Source organism: Falco cherrug, chromosome 3, assembly GCF_023634085.1.
Source record: "Falco cherrug isolate bFalChe1 chromosome 3, bFalChe1.pri, whole genome shotgun sequence".
In the NCBI taxonomy this organism is placed as follows: Eukaryota; Metazoa; Chordata; class Aves; order Falconiformes; family Falconidae; genus Falco; species Falco cherrug.
Window position 1 is genome coordinate 107,017,957 of NC_073699.1, and position 17,525 is coordinate 107,035,481.

General features: G+C 41.7%; 1 protein-coding gene across 1 annotated transcript; it reads left to right on the forward strand.

Annotated features, from left to right (window-relative positions):
- The first annotated feature begins 346 nt into the window (after positions 1-346).
- Positions 347-17,104, forward strand: WRAP73 (WD repeat containing, antisense to TP73). Its single transcript, XM_055704794.1, has 12 exons — positions 347-505; positions 1,123-1,275; positions 1,866-1,982; positions 9,096-9,168; positions 10,061-10,164; positions 11,052-11,138; positions 11,993-12,127; positions 12,219-12,296; positions 13,658-13,763; positions 14,774-14,899; positions 15,673-15,864; positions 16,679-17,104. Exons 1-12 carry the CDS (start codon positions 437-439, stop codon positions 16,786-16,788), a joined length of 1,350 nt encoding a protein of 449 aa, XP_055560769.1. The 5' UTR covers positions 347-436; the 3' UTR covers positions 16,789-17,104.
- The last annotated feature ends 421 nt before the right edge of the window (positions 17,105-17,525 follow it).

The following is a 17,525-nucleotide window of genomic DNA, read 5'->3' on the forward strand; positions in this document are numbered from 1 at the left end:
GAGGGGTAATTAGTCCGGGCACCGGGCGCGCGCCAGGGCCCGCGGAAACGCGCCAGGGGAGGCCTGGCCTACGCCGGCAGGCCGCGGGAGGGGGCAGACTGTGGAACCAGGAAGGGGGGAACCGGCGTCTGACCGCACTGCGGCTCATTACACGGCTCATCTGCATAACAATTACTTCAATGAGGCAGCTTCCCGCCCGCTTCCCGCCGCCGGGCGCCCGCGGGCGGGCCGGCCCAGCCGCGCCTCAGGCCTACAACTCCCGGCGTGCCGCGGGGCGGCGGCGCCCCGCTCTGATTGGCTGTCCCGCCCACGCGCTCCCGCCTCTTCCGGCCGCTTCCGCCGCGGGGCAAGGGCCGGGCCGGGCCGGCGGCGGGTGGAGCGGGCGTGTTTGAATCGCGGCGCGACCGCTTCTCCCTTCCTCCATCCCTTCCCCGCTATGAACTTCTCGGAGCTGTTCAAGCTCTCCGGTCTGCTTGGCAGGTTCTCCCCCGACGGCAAGTGCCTGGTGAGTACGGCGGGGGCGCCGCGTGTCACCGGGGCCGCTCCCGCCCGCCTGCCGTGGCTCCGCGGCCTGAGGGGAGCGCTGGGCGAAACGCCCGGGCGGAGCGGGGGCCCCTCGGCCCGGCCCGGCCCGCGGCCACGCAGCGGCTTCTCCCCGCCAGTCCGGGGCGTGTGGTACCGGGCGGGCCCCCCAGCCGGGTGCTGGAGAAGCAGCGGCAGCGCTGTTGGAGTAAAACCCGTGTCTGTGGGACGGCTTGCCTGCTAAAAGGCTTTTAGTTAACGAGGGTCGTTGTAATGGAGACCTGATTAAGGTTAATTAAATAAAATAACAGTTATGAGCCAATGAATAATTTTGAAAAAACGTAGAATTAGTTAACCAGCAGTGATAGAGTGAATGAGGATTCTTTTTATTACTATAACCCCCCTTCCCTCCTGCTTTGGCTATCAGTTTGCAGTAGAGCATGGCACACGTCAAGCCTTTCTGAAATAAAAAATCCCAGTGGCGTCTGAAGCGTGTCTAAGGTGGCAGCAGCACAGTGTTTTGTCACGGCGCTGTAAAAGTTGCGGTTCTCGAGCCTGGTGTTGGTGTGCCAACTTGGTTTTGGTTTTGTTCTTGCTCAGGCTTCGTGTGTGCAGTACCGTTTGGTGGTTCGGGACGTGAATTCCCTCCAGATCCTCCAGCTGTACACTTGCCTGGATCAGATCCAGTATATAGAATGGTCGTCTGATTCTCTGTTCATATTGTGTGCCATGTACAAGCGAGGGATTGTTCAGGTAAGGACAAAAACGGGGCAGAATGTTTCCTGTTGGGGATTCGTGTGTGCTGTGAGTGGGATCTCCTTAACAGCAAGCACTAGCTCAAGGCTGTTGCCAAAGTAATTGACATTGTTATTGATAACATGTGGTTTGAGGATAATACAGCATGCCCTTATTTTTAAAACCATGACAAACATCTCTGAAGAAAACAAAAACAAAAAACCCCAAGGAATAAAAATATTTGTCAAAACACATCAAAGCTGGAGAATATCTTGCCAGTTTCTTAGTACAGTAGGAAATAAATATATACAAACTTGTTAAATGGACTAAAACTTCTAGTGTTGCACGTTCAGAATATTTGTCACAGAACCCCCCCCCCCCCCCCCCCCCACCTTACTTTATGGTTGTATTAACACATAGAGGTGTGGGGCTTACTTTTGCAGAGGGATCCAGCGCCAGTCCTTCATGGCCACGGGCTTTCAAGTTTCCTGACCTCTCTGGTATGCAACGCAGGAAGCTTTTCACAGCTGTAGCGTGTGCTTGTGAGAAGAGATTTTGATAAGCTGTTTGTTTGCTGCAGTGTCTGTTTGGTTTCCTCTCTGACCTAGGTCTGGTCCTTGGAGCAGCCAGACTGGCACTGTAAGATTGACGAGGGGTCGGCAGGATTGGTGGCTTCATGCTGGAGTCCGGATGGTCGTCACATTCTCAATACGACTGAGTTCCATGTGAGTGTGAAGTCATGATTACTACTCTTGACAGTATCAGATGTTACTGTCTGCCCTTTGCCTCTTAAAATAACCTAAAGCTCTTAAAGCTGTAGTGGTGGTAAAGAATACATTTATAGTTCTCCCATATTCCTGTATGTAATCTAGGTTAATTTCAGTTTAGATGTTGGTTATTCTGTTAACGTTTTATTTTCTTGCTTCTGGTGATGAGATAGAAAATGGATGCTTAGCTTTGAAAGTAAAACTATGTGTTTGAGAAAAGTGTAGGGATAACTAGCATTTATCGAAGCAATTTTAGAAATCAAATGTGTTGTTTGTAGCTTGGCAAAGGCTCAGGATTTCCAGCAAATAAAACCCCAAACCATAAACATTTAAGAGTGGGTATGGAATGAAAAAATACTGTCTTAGGTTTATTGACCTATGAGGTGAGATTTAGATCCACATCCTGGAAATACTTTCATAATTGTTTGATTTTTACACATAGGAGCCAGACTGCTGTTGATATAACCACTTGTGAAATTAAAATTATAACACCTGTAAGTGCTTAGCGGTCAAGAGTCTTATTCTGGATTCCAAACTAAGGTAGAATCCAAATCAGTTTGTGGATGCTGGGCACTGGGCTTGTTGGAAGTCATGGGGAAGTCTGACTCTCCACCTTTATAGTCTTTGCATTAGAGCTGGTGATCCATGTTATTCAGTACAATGATGAACAGTCAGAAAATAGCCAAGAACTAGATGCAAGACATTTTTCTTTTGCTGTATTTGCTGTTTTCAAACCTGTAGACGGATTTTTAGAGTACAGGTTATTGCACTGTAACCCTTGCTAGCACTGAATGCAAATTTACGCTGCAAGATTTTTTTCTTGTTTTGTGTGAATCCCAATGTTAGTGGTGCATAGATGAGGGGCTTTGTCATCTGTGTCTGTGGACTGGTGTTAGTGCAAATGCTGGTGCTCTCGGGGGAGCCTGTGGAGAAACTGGCATACAGCTGTGGTGTGGTTCCTGCTGCACATGTGGCAGAATTCTCTGGCAAGGGTGTTTAGTGCTGGCCAGGATTTTTAGTGCTGACTGGGGTAAAGATTTTGTGGTTGTAAAGCATTCCCCCCCCCCCCCCCCCCCCCCCCCCGCCCCATTCCCCTGCTTCTTTAGATAGTGGGTTAGGAGGAGTGATGAATTTAGGCCTTAGCTTTCCCAGGAATTAATCACCCTGATGGCGATTAAAATAAGAAATGAGTCCGGAATTTCAACCCGAAGTCAGTAAAGACATGCCTGCTCATCAGGCAGAAGTGTTGTAGTTGGTAACCCAAACTGAAGGCTGGTGTTATGTGCTACAAGTGAGTATCTCATGGCACGTGTGTGTGTGGGTGGACTAGCAAGTATTTATTGCCTCCCAACAGAACTTGGTTTGACCTTAGAGGATTTCATTAAGCCTTTGCCAAGTTGGCATATGTGTTGGGATAAGTTTTCTTTCCAGCTGTAAACAGGTTGCTAAATTAGTTTTTGTCAGACAGCTGCCTGGGTTATGCCGATGTCTGAGTTGTGTTTACTCTCTCTCTGCTAAATCCATAGTCTGGTGGGACAGACATGAGTAGTGCTTGTGACAGAAACTGTCAGGACACTTAATAATGGTGTATTATGTGTGTTATCAAATTCAGCAATTGGTTGGAGGGCTTGGGGGTTCCCTGTAAATCAATGCAGCTCGGCTTTGGTAGCCTGACATTTTCAAACAGCACCAACTAATTACTCATACTTTTAATTCTTCAGATCAACACGTGAGCTCCACTGTAAGCTCACAAATAACTCTCTTATTCCTAGAACTTTTTTAAAGGTTATGATGGTGCTAATTTATTTCTAGCGATACATACTTGTGCCACAGAGAAATTATTCATTGGCTAACTTGCAGTCAAGTTCTTTTTTTGGTCAGCACTCTAGTGAATAATGTTGTGGGTTTTTTGATGTGACTGGTGTGCAGTTCCTAACTCAAGATGAGTACAGCAGAACTGATGCAGGTTTCAAAATTCCGTTTTGACTCTTTTCAGTCTTTGAGATGGGCAGCCACGCTCTATGTGCACTTAATATTAACATAACTCTGCAAATGTGATGGTCTTATCGGAGATGAGTCTGTAATGATGTGCAAGTCTTTGGATCCCAGAATTGTTGCACAGTGTACAGTAATACTGAATGGCACAGGTACCTGTCTGAAACTTTGTTACTGTGATAAACAGCATGATATACAAGGCAACTAAATGGTACAGTCTTATTGGAGGAAGTATATAGAGAACTCTGTCTTTTCACTTGATAGTGGGTTGTTTTTCACAGTAACAGATTACTGGCAGAGGCAGAGGAATTTACCATGCTTAATTGCAAAAGTGTACATAGTACCTAGTTACTTGACCCAAAATTTTGAAAGTGTCTTTGTGCCGTGTGTCAGCTTAAGAATGTGCGTGTGTGTCATTCTGTCAGCATCTAGGATGGAAGTCCTGCTGAGATGTAGAAATGATGTAGGTTTGTTACTTAAACTCTTGCTAAGCTGGATTGAAGGATTTCCTTCCATTGGGGGGTGTCAGTGCTGCTGTCCAGACTGGCAAACCACACGGATACAAACTTGCTAGGTTTTGCCAGACAAAAACTAGTTTTACTGGGCAGCCAGATATATTCCAAGGTACATCCAAATCTAGAAAGCTTTTCTTTGTCTGCTTATATCTCACAGGTACACATGAGAAGTGGCCAGAATAGTTGCAAATTGATTTTTCATCACCTTGTTCTTTATACCAAGCTAGAGTACAGTTTTGTTAGGAAAAGCAGGTTTGGGAGTGGGGGAATGAAGGTACTTTTTTCTCATCTAACTAATGAAGAGCAAATCTAAAGTAGTTGGAAAACCATGTTCTGAAAGCCTGCTATGCAAAGTCTCATCTGGTGTCTGAAAAAGTTGGAACCCCATGTTGATTGTATTGATTGATGCAGTGCACTGGAAAGCAGCTTGTTGTCCCCTATCTGTTGGTTGTTACTTATTTTGTAGTAGGTGGTACTTCTGCTGAAAGGCACTCTGCGAGGCAGTTCTGCATGCCTGCAGTGTGTTACATGGCAAGCTCATGGCTAGAAGATTCCATGTTACCAGTTTGTCCAGTGGAAGGTGTGGTACCAGTTATCTCTCCTCATTGCGCCCTTGTTCCACCTGAATGCATAGGCACGTACAGAGCTTAAAAAAGAGCTGAAGATAAAAGATACAAAGAAAGCAAATGGATCCTGTGCTTCCTCATGACTCGTATTTTATGATAAACAGTTTGAAGACCAGCAGCATTGCCCTTCAGTGTTTCTTTTAAGAGCCTTACTTATAAACTGCATATATTCTTTCTTTAGTTCCATGTTAGGTACTGAATCATTAAGGAGCTTCTTTCGAACTACAGCAGCGGGGGAAAAATTGTGTTTCTGTGTATATTGGAGCTAATCCTTAGTAACTGTAAATGGCTATGTTGGTTGAAAAATGCTCTCTGTCGAGGAATGTGCTCTGAATAATCTTTTGAAATCCGGTGCTGACAGACACTGCTATGTAAGGAGGCCTTGTGACCCAGTCAAGTCTGGGACAAAAGTTGACAGTCATTTGAGATGCAAGGTTGTTTAAAAGTGTGTTTTTATCTATTGAAAATCACCAGTCTTACACCTGCCTATAGCTGTCAACACTGGGACGTGGTCCTGAACCCAGCACTGGAGACTGTTTATCACGTTACCATCTAAATACTTTTTATTTCTCAGCTGTTTTTAGGCTATTTTAAAAATGTGTCTGCTTTTGGTTTGGTTTTCCACTGCAAAACAACAGCTGAAAACTTCTCAGACACCATTATCATTAGGATTTGAGTTTGACAACTCCACTTAATCAAGTCATCTATGCTAAAGAGAAAGTACCCCTCAAAATGATCAGTGAAGAAGGGCTTGCTGACCACAATCTGTTCTCCTGCTGTAAAAGCAATTGTCCCTTTCCCCCAAAGTCTCTGAGAAAAGCAAACAAGATTGATGCAATGTATTGTAATTTTTTAAGTGATTGGCTTTTTTCACCCTCGGCATTTTAGGTTTCTGTCTCTCATAATCATATCTGCTAGCTGTGAAATACTCTTTTCTTGGGCTAGTTTTACACGGGCAGCTTGGGCAAGATCGTGGAATAATGTTTCTGTTCCAGTTGGGAATAGGAAGGTTCTCCCATTTTGTCACAATTGAACTGTAAACATATTGCTAATCCATGTAAGATGGGTGTGAAGTCCATACATCAAGCACACAGTGTAACTTTCTCAGTTTATAAAAGTGTTTGAGTGTGTACAAATAGAACAACTGGAAAGAACCCTAATTTGGAGAATCAAAGTGGTTTGCCTTTACACATTTCTACCCTAGGCCAAAGCATTCAGGTTGTGTCATGTGACTTGGGCAAGAGGTTGCGATGAAGTTATGGCAGAGCATATACACGGTCTCCCATGAGTGTGCTGGTTGTGCTCTGTAGCCTTTCCCCAGCACTGCAGTGACATTATTGCAGTTTATGCTGTACATGCTAGAAATGATGGGCTGGGGAGGTGCAGAGTGCAACACGGTACTGCTCCAACAATATCAGAGTTCAGCATTACCGAAACTTTTGGTGTTGGTGAAGTGTGTGCTCGGCAGTTAAGTACAACCTGACAAGAATGAACAGGGAAGCTGTTATCTGTGCCTTCTCTGAGGAGTTAGAAAACTTGACCCTTTAAGGGAATATTCTGTCTGAATATCAGAGGACTGCACCTGAAGGTGACGTGGAGGTGGATGCTTGAAAGACTTTTCAAAACAAAGGTGTACTGGCCTTTCCTCTTCTGCGGTGGAGTCTCAGTCAAGGCGGAGGTGACAGTAAGAGCTCAGCACGTGATGTGCTGTTTCTCACCTCTGTAAAGATTTTCTTCTTCCTGTGTACCTGAGCTTGGTGTGAGTGGTAAGGTTTTACCTTGTTCTGAGGCTCTGAGCCAGCCGATGTGGTCCAGGATAGAAGTGTGTTTGGCACACAGTAGGCCAGGTGAGTTGGTTGTGAGCCCAAGAAGCCACACAAGTGTAAACGTGGATGCCTTTGTCAGAAAAAATTATGATCCAGACCTCAGCATTCAAAGCTTCAGCTGCTAAGCTTGTATTAAGTGGGTGTAGAATGCATGTTGTGTATGCTGCGTGTTTTGGTCAAGCGAGAAACAGCAGCAAGTACATTTAATGCTGCAATTAATAGGAGCAAGCAGCATATCACTGTTGCAGTTGCTATAGAAGAATGTGAGTAGGCATTGTGTTGGTATTTTTAAAGTAAATCTTGCATGAAGAGCAGACTAACAATGCTGTATTTTTGTATGTCCGGAAGTGAGCAGTTGCAGCTCATATAAAACTTGATTAATGTTGTTCATGTAGTGGATTCCTTTAGGACCTGCTAAACTTGAAGGTGGTACTATAGATGTCTAGTTGTAATTTCATACCTGTAAAATAAAGAGAATCATAAACACCACATTAAATAGTGGTCCAATACCTTTGCTAACATTGGGTAGAAGCAGACTGGAATCTGATCTGGTTGTGCTCTTTCCTGTAATAATTTTTTTTTTTTAATTATTTCTGGGTTGTCCCTTCACATCTCAAAAGCTGCTTCTGTATATACAAAGCAGTAGGGCTCTTGTTTGGGACTCCACATGTCTGTGGAAGGAGGCAGCACTTACTAGGGTTCCAAAATTCAGTTTGGACACCACATCAATTACTTGAATCATGCTTTCTAGCAAAAATGATAGTGTCAGCAATGAAAAAAAACCTGTTGCAACACACAGTCTGTAGCATTACCACATAGAACAGTGAATCTGTTCTAGGATGCTGCCTTGGAGTCCTTAGTCACCATTGAGTAGTTCCAATTACTTTAGGGAAGGAGAGTGTGCATTGAGGACAAACATGCAAAAGAGTGTAGCAGAAGCTTCCTCCCCCGACTGCTGCTAATGCTGATGATCTGCATCTGAAGCAGGATGGTGAAATGGTAGACAGAGCTAAAGTTTTAATTCTGTAATGAATCAGAACTAATTTTGTTGTTCAGTAGTTCTGTGAAAGATAGCTTTATGACTGTGGTGCTTTACTGCAAGAATAGTTTTACCTGTGTCTCTTCTAGAATTTCTTACCTTGGTGCAATAAAATGTAGGAAAACACAAGAAAAAAATTACATTGGAAACATTCCTCACTCCAGATATAAATGCAAAGGTTCACATGACATACTGATTAATGCACATATGTCTGGTGTGGCTGCTGTTGCTAAGGGAGAGTAAGTATTTGTTTTTAATTGAATAATCTGCAGATGGCAACACAGAGCTTCCAGAATGCAGGCTGTGACCTTGAAGAGTGGTGGAGAGGCTTGTTTTACACCTGACTGCCTTCCCTGCAGTTCTAGTGTTTTATGGATGCACAAGCATCCAGAAATACCCCAAACATGATGGCTAATGCCTTGCTTTGCGTAGCATCTTTTCGTTCTTTTCTAATTCTCTCAGTAATTACATAACGTTGCAGTCTTGTGTGTGGCTGAGGAGGGAAGAGCAAAATGCAAATTCTCTGTCAAAGCCGAATGTGTCTGAAAGCTGAAAAATACACCAAAATTTTCATACTTAGTGGCAAGAGGTACAATGTTCTTAAGTTGCTGTAACTTCTTATTCATTCTTAAATGCAAGAAACTTCTTATCTATCATCCAGATTCTGTGTTTAAACTTTTTAGCAACTAAAAAGTGTCTATGTATGATACATTGGCAACCACGTAGCTGGATTCATGATAACAACATTAAAGTCACTAATAATGAGGAGCTCTTTTCCCTGTTGGTGTTCTGCATCTTATATACCCTTCTGGAGTATCCAGTGTGCCTGTAATATTAATTTGGAATAAGTAACCTTGCTAACTGAAGGGAGTTGGGAGGGAATTCCTTGCAGTTACTTCTCAGGGCTTTGTGTTTGAGCTACATAGAATAGCTGCAAAGCTTAATTAGCCACAGTACGTGTATTGATCTACTTTGTGTTGCTAAATTGGATTTATGGGTTTCTATTTACTTAGGGGTTTTTTTAACCTACAAAATAAACAAATACTTCCTTGTCTCTTTCTCTTTGACAGCTGCGGATAACCGTGTGGTCCTTGTGTATAAAATCTATATCGTACATCAAGTATCCCAAAGCTTGTCAGCAGGGTAAGTGCCACAAACCAAACACAGGAATGGTATTTTTTTAATATGGCGGAAAAGAAGAATTAAGTTGACATGTAACGATGAAAGATGTGTTTCAAAACTGGCTCTGGCACCCTCCCTGCTGAGGGGTTAGCTTGCCCACAGGGGTGCACAGCTCTGAGATCAGTACCTGTGTGCCGCCTCCTGCAAGTGCACCAAGGTGTGCTCAGGGCTTGTCATGTTCTCGCTGTGGATGAGGGGTTACATCTGCTCTGTCTGCCTGTTCTTCAGATATGCATCTTTGGTGTGTTCTTCTCCAAAGGGACCTTAAATTAAATTAAGCTGGATGCGTTGATGATGAAAAACACTAATCCAAAGTGGCTTTTGTCATCTTTTACACATGGAAAGATCTGAAAGGAAAGCTCATGTTAGGACTGTAGCCACATGGCTGTGGTTACAGTTTCCTGCCTGAGGCTTGTATTCTATATATGACAAAGGCAATTATGTGTTACATGTAAAATAAGAGTGGATGGGGACTGATGCCTGGAAGTTGGTGCAATACCAGCGGTTGCCTAACTAATCCACTTAGCTAGACTTAATGAACTGTTTATTTGAAATCTGTGTGTTTTATAGAACAACTGTGTCAGGGATTAAATGTGTTTTTCTGAAGCATGCTGAAGTTCTGAAATGGCTATGAAGCCATGTTCTTAGAAATAGTACAAAGTTTAAGAATGGCTGACACAAGCGAATTAGTAACTATGCATTGCCTTGATTGATGTGATCTTCTGTGAAGATACTTTTCCTTTTGACTTCTCCTTTGAATTGGGAGTAAATGCTCTTCATTGAAGAGCTGTCAACTTAGTCTGTCTTATTTTTTTTTTTCTCTCTTTTTTAATTAACCTTGTCTTGTTGGCAGGGCTAGCGTTCACCAAGGACGGCCGCTATATGGCAGTAGCAGAAAGACGTGACTGCAAGGACTTTGTTAGCATCTTTGTATGCAGCGACTGGCAGCTACTGAGAGTAAGATATGTCCTTGCCTTCCGCTGCTTCTGCATAGACTACAAACATATGGTGCATGCTGCTTCGGACTCAGTCACTTTGGTAGTCTGATTTTAGGCTTGGTAATGCATTTTTCTATCCAGCATCTGGCTCCTTTGTTGGCCTTCAGGCATACTTCTGCAGCAGTATTCTGTGCAGGAGGCCAATATATTCTATATATTGGTAAAGAATTTCTGATGGAATGTGAAAGTTCCACCTTTACGTTCTTGCATGAGCTGATTTACAAGCTATGCTACATTAATAATAATGAAAGTATCAGATGCTTGATAAAGTGGTCATTTGGAATGTATTATATAAACTGTCACATTCTCTGTTTAACAATGAGAACGGTCTGTGAAGGATGCACACTGGCATGTCTTAGAGGACCGGATGGATCTGAGAAATTAAAACCCATGAAGAGCCAGTCCACACATCGTGTCACCTCTGGTGCAGGAATTCTGAGTCTTGTGAGAAGCTGACAGCAAAATCTGAGAAACACCACTAAATGCTTGTCTTGTTCCCAGTCTCTTCCCTAATGATCCTGTACTGGTCTTTCTGAGGCAAGGAACTAGGCTGGCTAGATTTCTTGACTGATTCAGTGTAACTACTTTTATTCTCTTCTGAAATGCTGTTTGTTTTGAGGTATAGCAACTATTTCTCTTTCCTGTAGAGGGAAACCAAAGAAATGGTGAGTGCAGCATACTATTACAAAAGGAAGTATTTCTTTTTCTACACTAGTGTACAAAAGGCTCTTTTTGCATTTGCAGTAGCATTTAAAGGTGAAAACTGACAATTATGTTAGGTCGGGTGCAACAGTCTTTGTTAGCGTAATATTTCAAATGGTTTTGTTTTTTCTCTTTTGCGGGCAGCATTTTGACACTGAAACACAAGATCTGGTTGGGATTGAATGGGCTCCTAATGGCTGTGTTCTGGCAGTGTGGGATACATGTCTGGAGGTATGAGGAAAAAGCACATTATTTTCTTGGAGAATTCAAGCTGGTTTTTAGCCACCATGTATAAAGTGGTAATTAAAATAACTAGTGTTAAAATTGTTTTTTCTTTTAAACATAACAAAAGCTGAACTCAATTTTAAAGAATATCCTTGTATTGGTAATGGATGCCCTTACAAGTGAATGTCAAGCTGTTATGTAAATCTTTAATGACAGCAAATTCTTAGTAGCTTTCTTTCTAATTTGCCTTGGAAAAAACCCCTTGATTGTAAACACTGCAGAAGGCACTATTGACCTAACAATGAAATAATTCTTCTGTAAGATTCTTCTACTATTTTACTTTACATGGCATTGCACAGTAATTTTACAGTTAAGTAAAAGTACTCATCCAAAAAGTTAGCAAGGAACATATAAATTGCTATCCTTCCTGCTCGAGTAGGTGAACTTCTAGGTATAGAAAAGTGTCCTCCTCTGGCCATGAAGTTATGAACAGCGTGATGGAAACAAATAACCCTGGGAAGGGGCAGGGTTGTAACATCCCTAGTTAGGTGGCTTGCAGATGCTGAAGGAGCATGAGAGTCTTCTGTAATGGCACCTGTTGCTGTTGTTGAAGCGTTGGGCTGGATGGGCTGTTGTTCGGGCCCAGTGGGGCATTTGTGCTCTTGGGGTCAGGGTGGGCATGTTCTGGAAGTGCCAAAAGAGCTGAACTGGAAGCCTAGTGCCTCTTCTCTTAAGTCACAGATATGAGACCATGCCCATTGCTGTGTTTCAAGCAGGGAGAGTTTGGAGGGAATGGTTTTGCATGTCTGTGGCTTTGAACAATATTGTTAGTCTTTAGAATTCATCTATTTATGTTTCAGTACAAAATACTGCTGTACTCCCTTGATGGCAGACTGCTGTCCACGTATCGGGCTTATGAATGGTCTCTAGGCGTAAAATCAGTTGCCTGGAGTCCCAGCAGCCAGTTTTTGGCAATTGGCAGCTATGGTGAAAAGGTAGGAAACAGGTTTATTTCCTCTCTTTTATCTAAACCATTTGTAGAACATTGTCCTAACAGTTCTGTCTTGCAATGCTTTGTTGAATTAGGTGCGTATCTTGAACCATATAACGTGGAAGAAGATCACAGAGTTTGAGCATCCAGCAACAATTGCTAATACAAAGACTGTAAGTATGGATCCACAATCCATTGAATCATTAACAGTGCTTTGCTGCTGCCGTTTGTATCCATTTCATTCTGTGGATCTTGGGTTTTTCTCCCCCTCCTAATGTGTAAATAGGGCTTGGGAATTTGCATGAAAATTGGAGATGTAAGAAAACCGGATGAATCCTTTCAAGTTCAAGGAACACATGCATATGATCCTCTCAGCTTTAGGACTAACAGATTTCTCAGATGACTTCTGTCATATGCCACTGTATTTTGATGTAGATGGTGATTGCATTACACATTTAGGTATGTAGATGATGGCAAACTGGGAAACTTAACAGGAGAGACTTGTCTCAGCTTTATACAATTCATGACTTGAAACAGCGTTGGAAATGGATTGTGCTCAGACTTACATCTTGTATGTACAAACTCATCAGCTCACCTAAAGAGCATTTCCTGTAAACATCTGTCATAATTTATTTTTATCCTTGCATACATGCATATGCAAGGCCCAGCAGATTCTGGGTAGTCAGCAGCAGGTGGAGAGCTATAGCTTTTGTTCCAAAAATCACAAGCTGTTCTCATCTGTCAAGGTAAAAAGAACACACAGTGTAGTAGTGCTGCATGCCACTGCAGAGGAAAGACTATTATCGCGTCTGGACTGATATCCTGTAAGACTTTACGTGTGTAGACTGCAAGTCTGCAATATTCATGTGTCTGTGTTGATGCATCTTAACCAGAAGTGAGACATGATCCGTTAAATGCACCTCAGCAAAACTTCTCATGACTGAAAAGTACCCTTACTTCCAGTTATGTGTGAAATATGTAATGGAAGACAAATGGAAATAGCTCTGTTAATCTCTACTACACAGACAGGAATTGCAGTTGGTGCATTTTATCCTAAGCTTGCATTTGGGACTAATACGTTGTAAGGACACCATTAAAATATTTTTGCTATTTCTTTCTGCAATGTTGCACTTTGTTTGCACTTATTTATGATAGTACCCAATTAAAGATTCCTTGTTGCAAAAATAAAATCTATGTTCCCATTGTAATGAAGGTGATTTATTGTACTGCCAGATTTAGCGCTTGGGAATAATGAATGAGGTGTACTCTGGCAGACTCATTCTTTGTAGACTTCAGGGTTCATTTATTTGTCACAGGAGTGTTTTCGTGATCATGGTACCAAATAGCAAATGAGTTGCTGAGAATGCTGGATTTGGTATTTGCCTACCAAAGGCCTTTTCCCCATTGATAAACTAGGGGATGCTGAGATATAATACACTTGCACATGAGTTAGCAGGATGTGGATGATTTGTTAACAGCCCATGTTCACATTCTCCGGGGCCCTTCTGTAGAACTCTTGCTTGTTTCTTTGTAGATTGTGTATAAAGAAGTGGAGAAATCCCCATCTGTTGAAACAGAGAGACTTTCTTTCCCTCCAACAAGAGCATTGGCTAGTTCTCTCTTCAGCACACAAAGTAAATGTAAGCCAAAATTTACTAAAATGAGACACTTGAGTTTGCCATGTGAAGTCTTTCTATAAATAAACTTTATAGGAGAACTCTGCCTCTTCGATATTGGAATTGATCCTCTGGATACTCTGCTTGAGGCTCTCAAATTCACTGAAGAGCTCCACAGGTAGTAAGCACCCTGCTAGTGGGGACGCTGTCTGTGTGGTGCTTTGAAGGCAGATTAAAGATGGGCAGGATAGCGCAGGAAGGAACTGAATTGCTTGGGTGCAGAAATAGCATCCAGATCTCAGTCCAGTCTTGGAGCTGCTTGCAAAAGTTGTCTTAATATTGTGTGCATTTGTTTCTCATTTGTTCTATCCATGCAGTGTGATGTAATGGCGTAGTTTAACTGTTGCCAATAATTGCTAGAATCAGATAACTATTACAATTGAGAATCTTATAGTATGTGGCAATTTCAATAATAATAATAAAAAAATAATCAGAAGGTGTTACAGTCTTGCTGTCTGTTTTAGGATAGTGATTAATCCCTTAGGTATGAGGTTATATAAAGAAGCGGACTGTGAAAAGGCCATTTGGCTTTTGTCTGAGAAGCTGTAGTAGCAGAAATGCTTTAAACTTGCCTGCAGGTAACAGGCTTTGAAATATTAAGGAGGTGGTAGACAATGTATGATTATTATAATATTTTTTCTATCCTTTTTCTACTATCTCATTGTTCATAGTACTGTAAATCACCTTTGTTTGGCATTGGTGTTTGTTTGAAATCAAGATTTCCACTGCTACTTAACTAGTGCATCTCCTTTTTTTCATAGTTTAATCTCAGGCTTGTTCCAGCCTTTCTTCTTTTGTCGAAATAGTAAACTGTTTATATGAAGATGCAATATCTTACATTGATGGGAACATCTTGGAGAAGACTAAAATATGGTCCTATTGCTTCAGACATAAGAGGGTTTGTTAACAGTTGGCATTTAAATACTGTGTCCATTCAAGCTTGCTTAGTAAAGTACTTTTATTTCAAATTGCAGATGACATTTCCCAGGTGCCAGTTTCCTTACAGTATGTCAAACCAGTTGCTGACAGGGCAAATCCCAAAATGGGAATTGGGATGATGGCATTCAGTCCAGATAACTGTTTCCTGGCCACCAAAAATGGTAAGTTCCTACTGCCCTATATTAAAGGGGAAACCTACTCCTTGCATGTGGTGTGTTTTCATAAAAGAAGTTAGGACGATAATTGGTCAGTTATTTTGTGCTATGAGAAGGCTCATGGCCCCATTTAAAATCAGGTCTCCGTTGTGGAAATGTGTAACTACAGAGAAAATTCAGCCTACGTCTTCTAGCATATTCATATTCACATATGAAGTATTGTGAGCTGCCAGAACTGCTTATCAGTGCATTAACTCGGTCGTGGCTTTGTATTCAATGAAAATAGTGTGCTTTTTCATATTCCCTCAAATGTAAGATCACTGTATTAGAAAATGAAATACATAGATCTTTCCTCCTCCACTTACAGTAGGTATCTTTTGAAAGGCAGAGTTCTTCACAACCTGTAGTAGGGGGGCTTCCGATTACCTCAAATGGTGGAAGTTACAGAATTAATCTTTTATCTTTCCCTTCGATGGTCCTGAAGGGCTGTTTCTGTCTGGATGCAAACCCCATCAACAGCAGCATAACTGAATAATTTGATAAAAGCTGGTGAAGGACCAGAAGACAAACTAAGTCACTTCTTTTATCCTTTTTGCAATATTTCCAAGGCAAAATTGAAGGAACTGCTCAGCAAAATTCTAGTGGTGTTAAACCTGCAGCATACCTAAATGGTTTGTATTGTGTTAAGACCTCAATTAATGCCCATTTCTTTAAAAAAAATAAGATGTCTTCATCCTTCAGGTGTTTATTTACGTGATTACCTCTTCCTCTCCTGACAGATAACATTCCTAACGCTGTCTGGATCTGGGATGTTCAAAAGCTGAAACTATTTGTAGTCTTAGAGCAGCTGTGTGCGATCCAGTCTTTCCAGTGGGATCCACGACAGCCTCGACTTGCTGTATGTACAGGAAATAACAAAGTCTACTTATGGTCCCCAGCTGGCTGTGTGTCAGTGCAGGTCCCGGTGGAAGGTAAGGCTGCCTGCCATAACCTCCATAGGTCAGCAGCAGGTTCCTACTTAAAAAATATTTTTCCACTTAAAATTGGTCTGAGCATTACCATGTAAATGGCTCAGATGTGTCCTTGGAGCTTTTTAAAAGCTAGTATTTCTTCCTCAAAAAAAGAGTTCATGATGAGACATAGTAAATGTGATAAAATATATCAAGGACAGGGCACGGGGGCTAGCAATGATTTAATTGTTGCTTTATTTGTATGGTATGTGGAATTCTCTCTCAAGATTTATATTCATACTGGTTTATTTACATAGACACTGCAGTTGTGCAGAATGCCAGAAATAATTAATGAAATAAAAACTCCAAAAATTACTTTTTGGGTATTCTGAAAACAACTAAACAACAAAACAAGACTGGGGAAAAATGTTCATGGTAACATAGTACGCTTCCATATCAGGATAGATATGGATAGGATATGGAAGGATAGAAGAACATACGTGAACCTGAACTCTTAAGTCAGCCTGTGTGCTGAAGTCTTATGGTTGGCAGTAAGTGATGCAAGGCCATTAGCTAGAGCACATAAATGCCTTTCTGCCTATTAAACAGAAAAGAAATAGCAAAGATTCAGCTTCTCCCTCTCTACACAAGAGCAGCAATTATCATCAGGGTATGCAGCTCTGCAGTGGTGAGCAATCTTGTGGCATCAGTTTGAATTAGAATGACAAGTCCAGAAAAATCTATGCTTGTGTGTGACTTGCTCCAGCTACCTTTTCCTGGAGTAAGAGCATGGCCTGTCAGCTTCTTGCTGACAAATTCTGATCTGTTTCTGCAGGTGACTTCCAGATCGTGTCTCTCTCCTGGCATTCCAGTGGAGACTCCATCGTGCTTCTGAGTAAGGACAACTTTTGTGTGTGTTACTTAGAAAGAGAAGAGGTAAAATAACAATCATTTGCATTAAAAATGCTTTGTTTGAGGAAGAATGAGGAAAGGGGTCAAAGCCTGTTGCCTAGTCTGAAGTTTCTGTATTTATAAATTATTTATTTGAAGGAGTGTACCCAAACTCGAAGTAACGTAGCAACTGAAGTGTAGAGAATGAAGTCTGCATTTCAAGAAAACTTTAGCATTGATGTGGTTGAACTTTCTCTTGAACTTTGTGAACTATGAACCCTTCTTTTCTAAAATTGTAGCTCTGAGTATATAATGTATAGCTATTATTTAAAGTTTATAATTGCCAATAAATATTTTGATAGTTACAAACTTGGTATGACTCTAACTACAAACCTGCACTTCTCCACTCTAAAGTCTGTTTCTATATGACCAGTGTTGTGGTTATGTAGCTATTTATCCCAGCACAAGGAAACAGTTATTTGCACACAACAGTGTACAGCTTACATCTAGTCTTGCAAGACAACAGATTTTTCTAATTCGAATTAAATACTGTAGCAAAGTAGATACTTTCTAGCAAATCAGTTACTGTTAAAGCAAAACAAGTTCTTTGTTCAGAAAGCAAATTAAGTAATCTGTAATAATTTTGCTTTTCTAGACTAAGATGTTAACAGGTGACAGTAATTGGGCCTGGTCTAGCATAGATTTAGTATACTGAATCTTTTGAGAGGGATTGTAGCTGATACAGGCAACTGAAATGGGAGCTTTTGACCCAACTATGCAGTGCCAAAGTG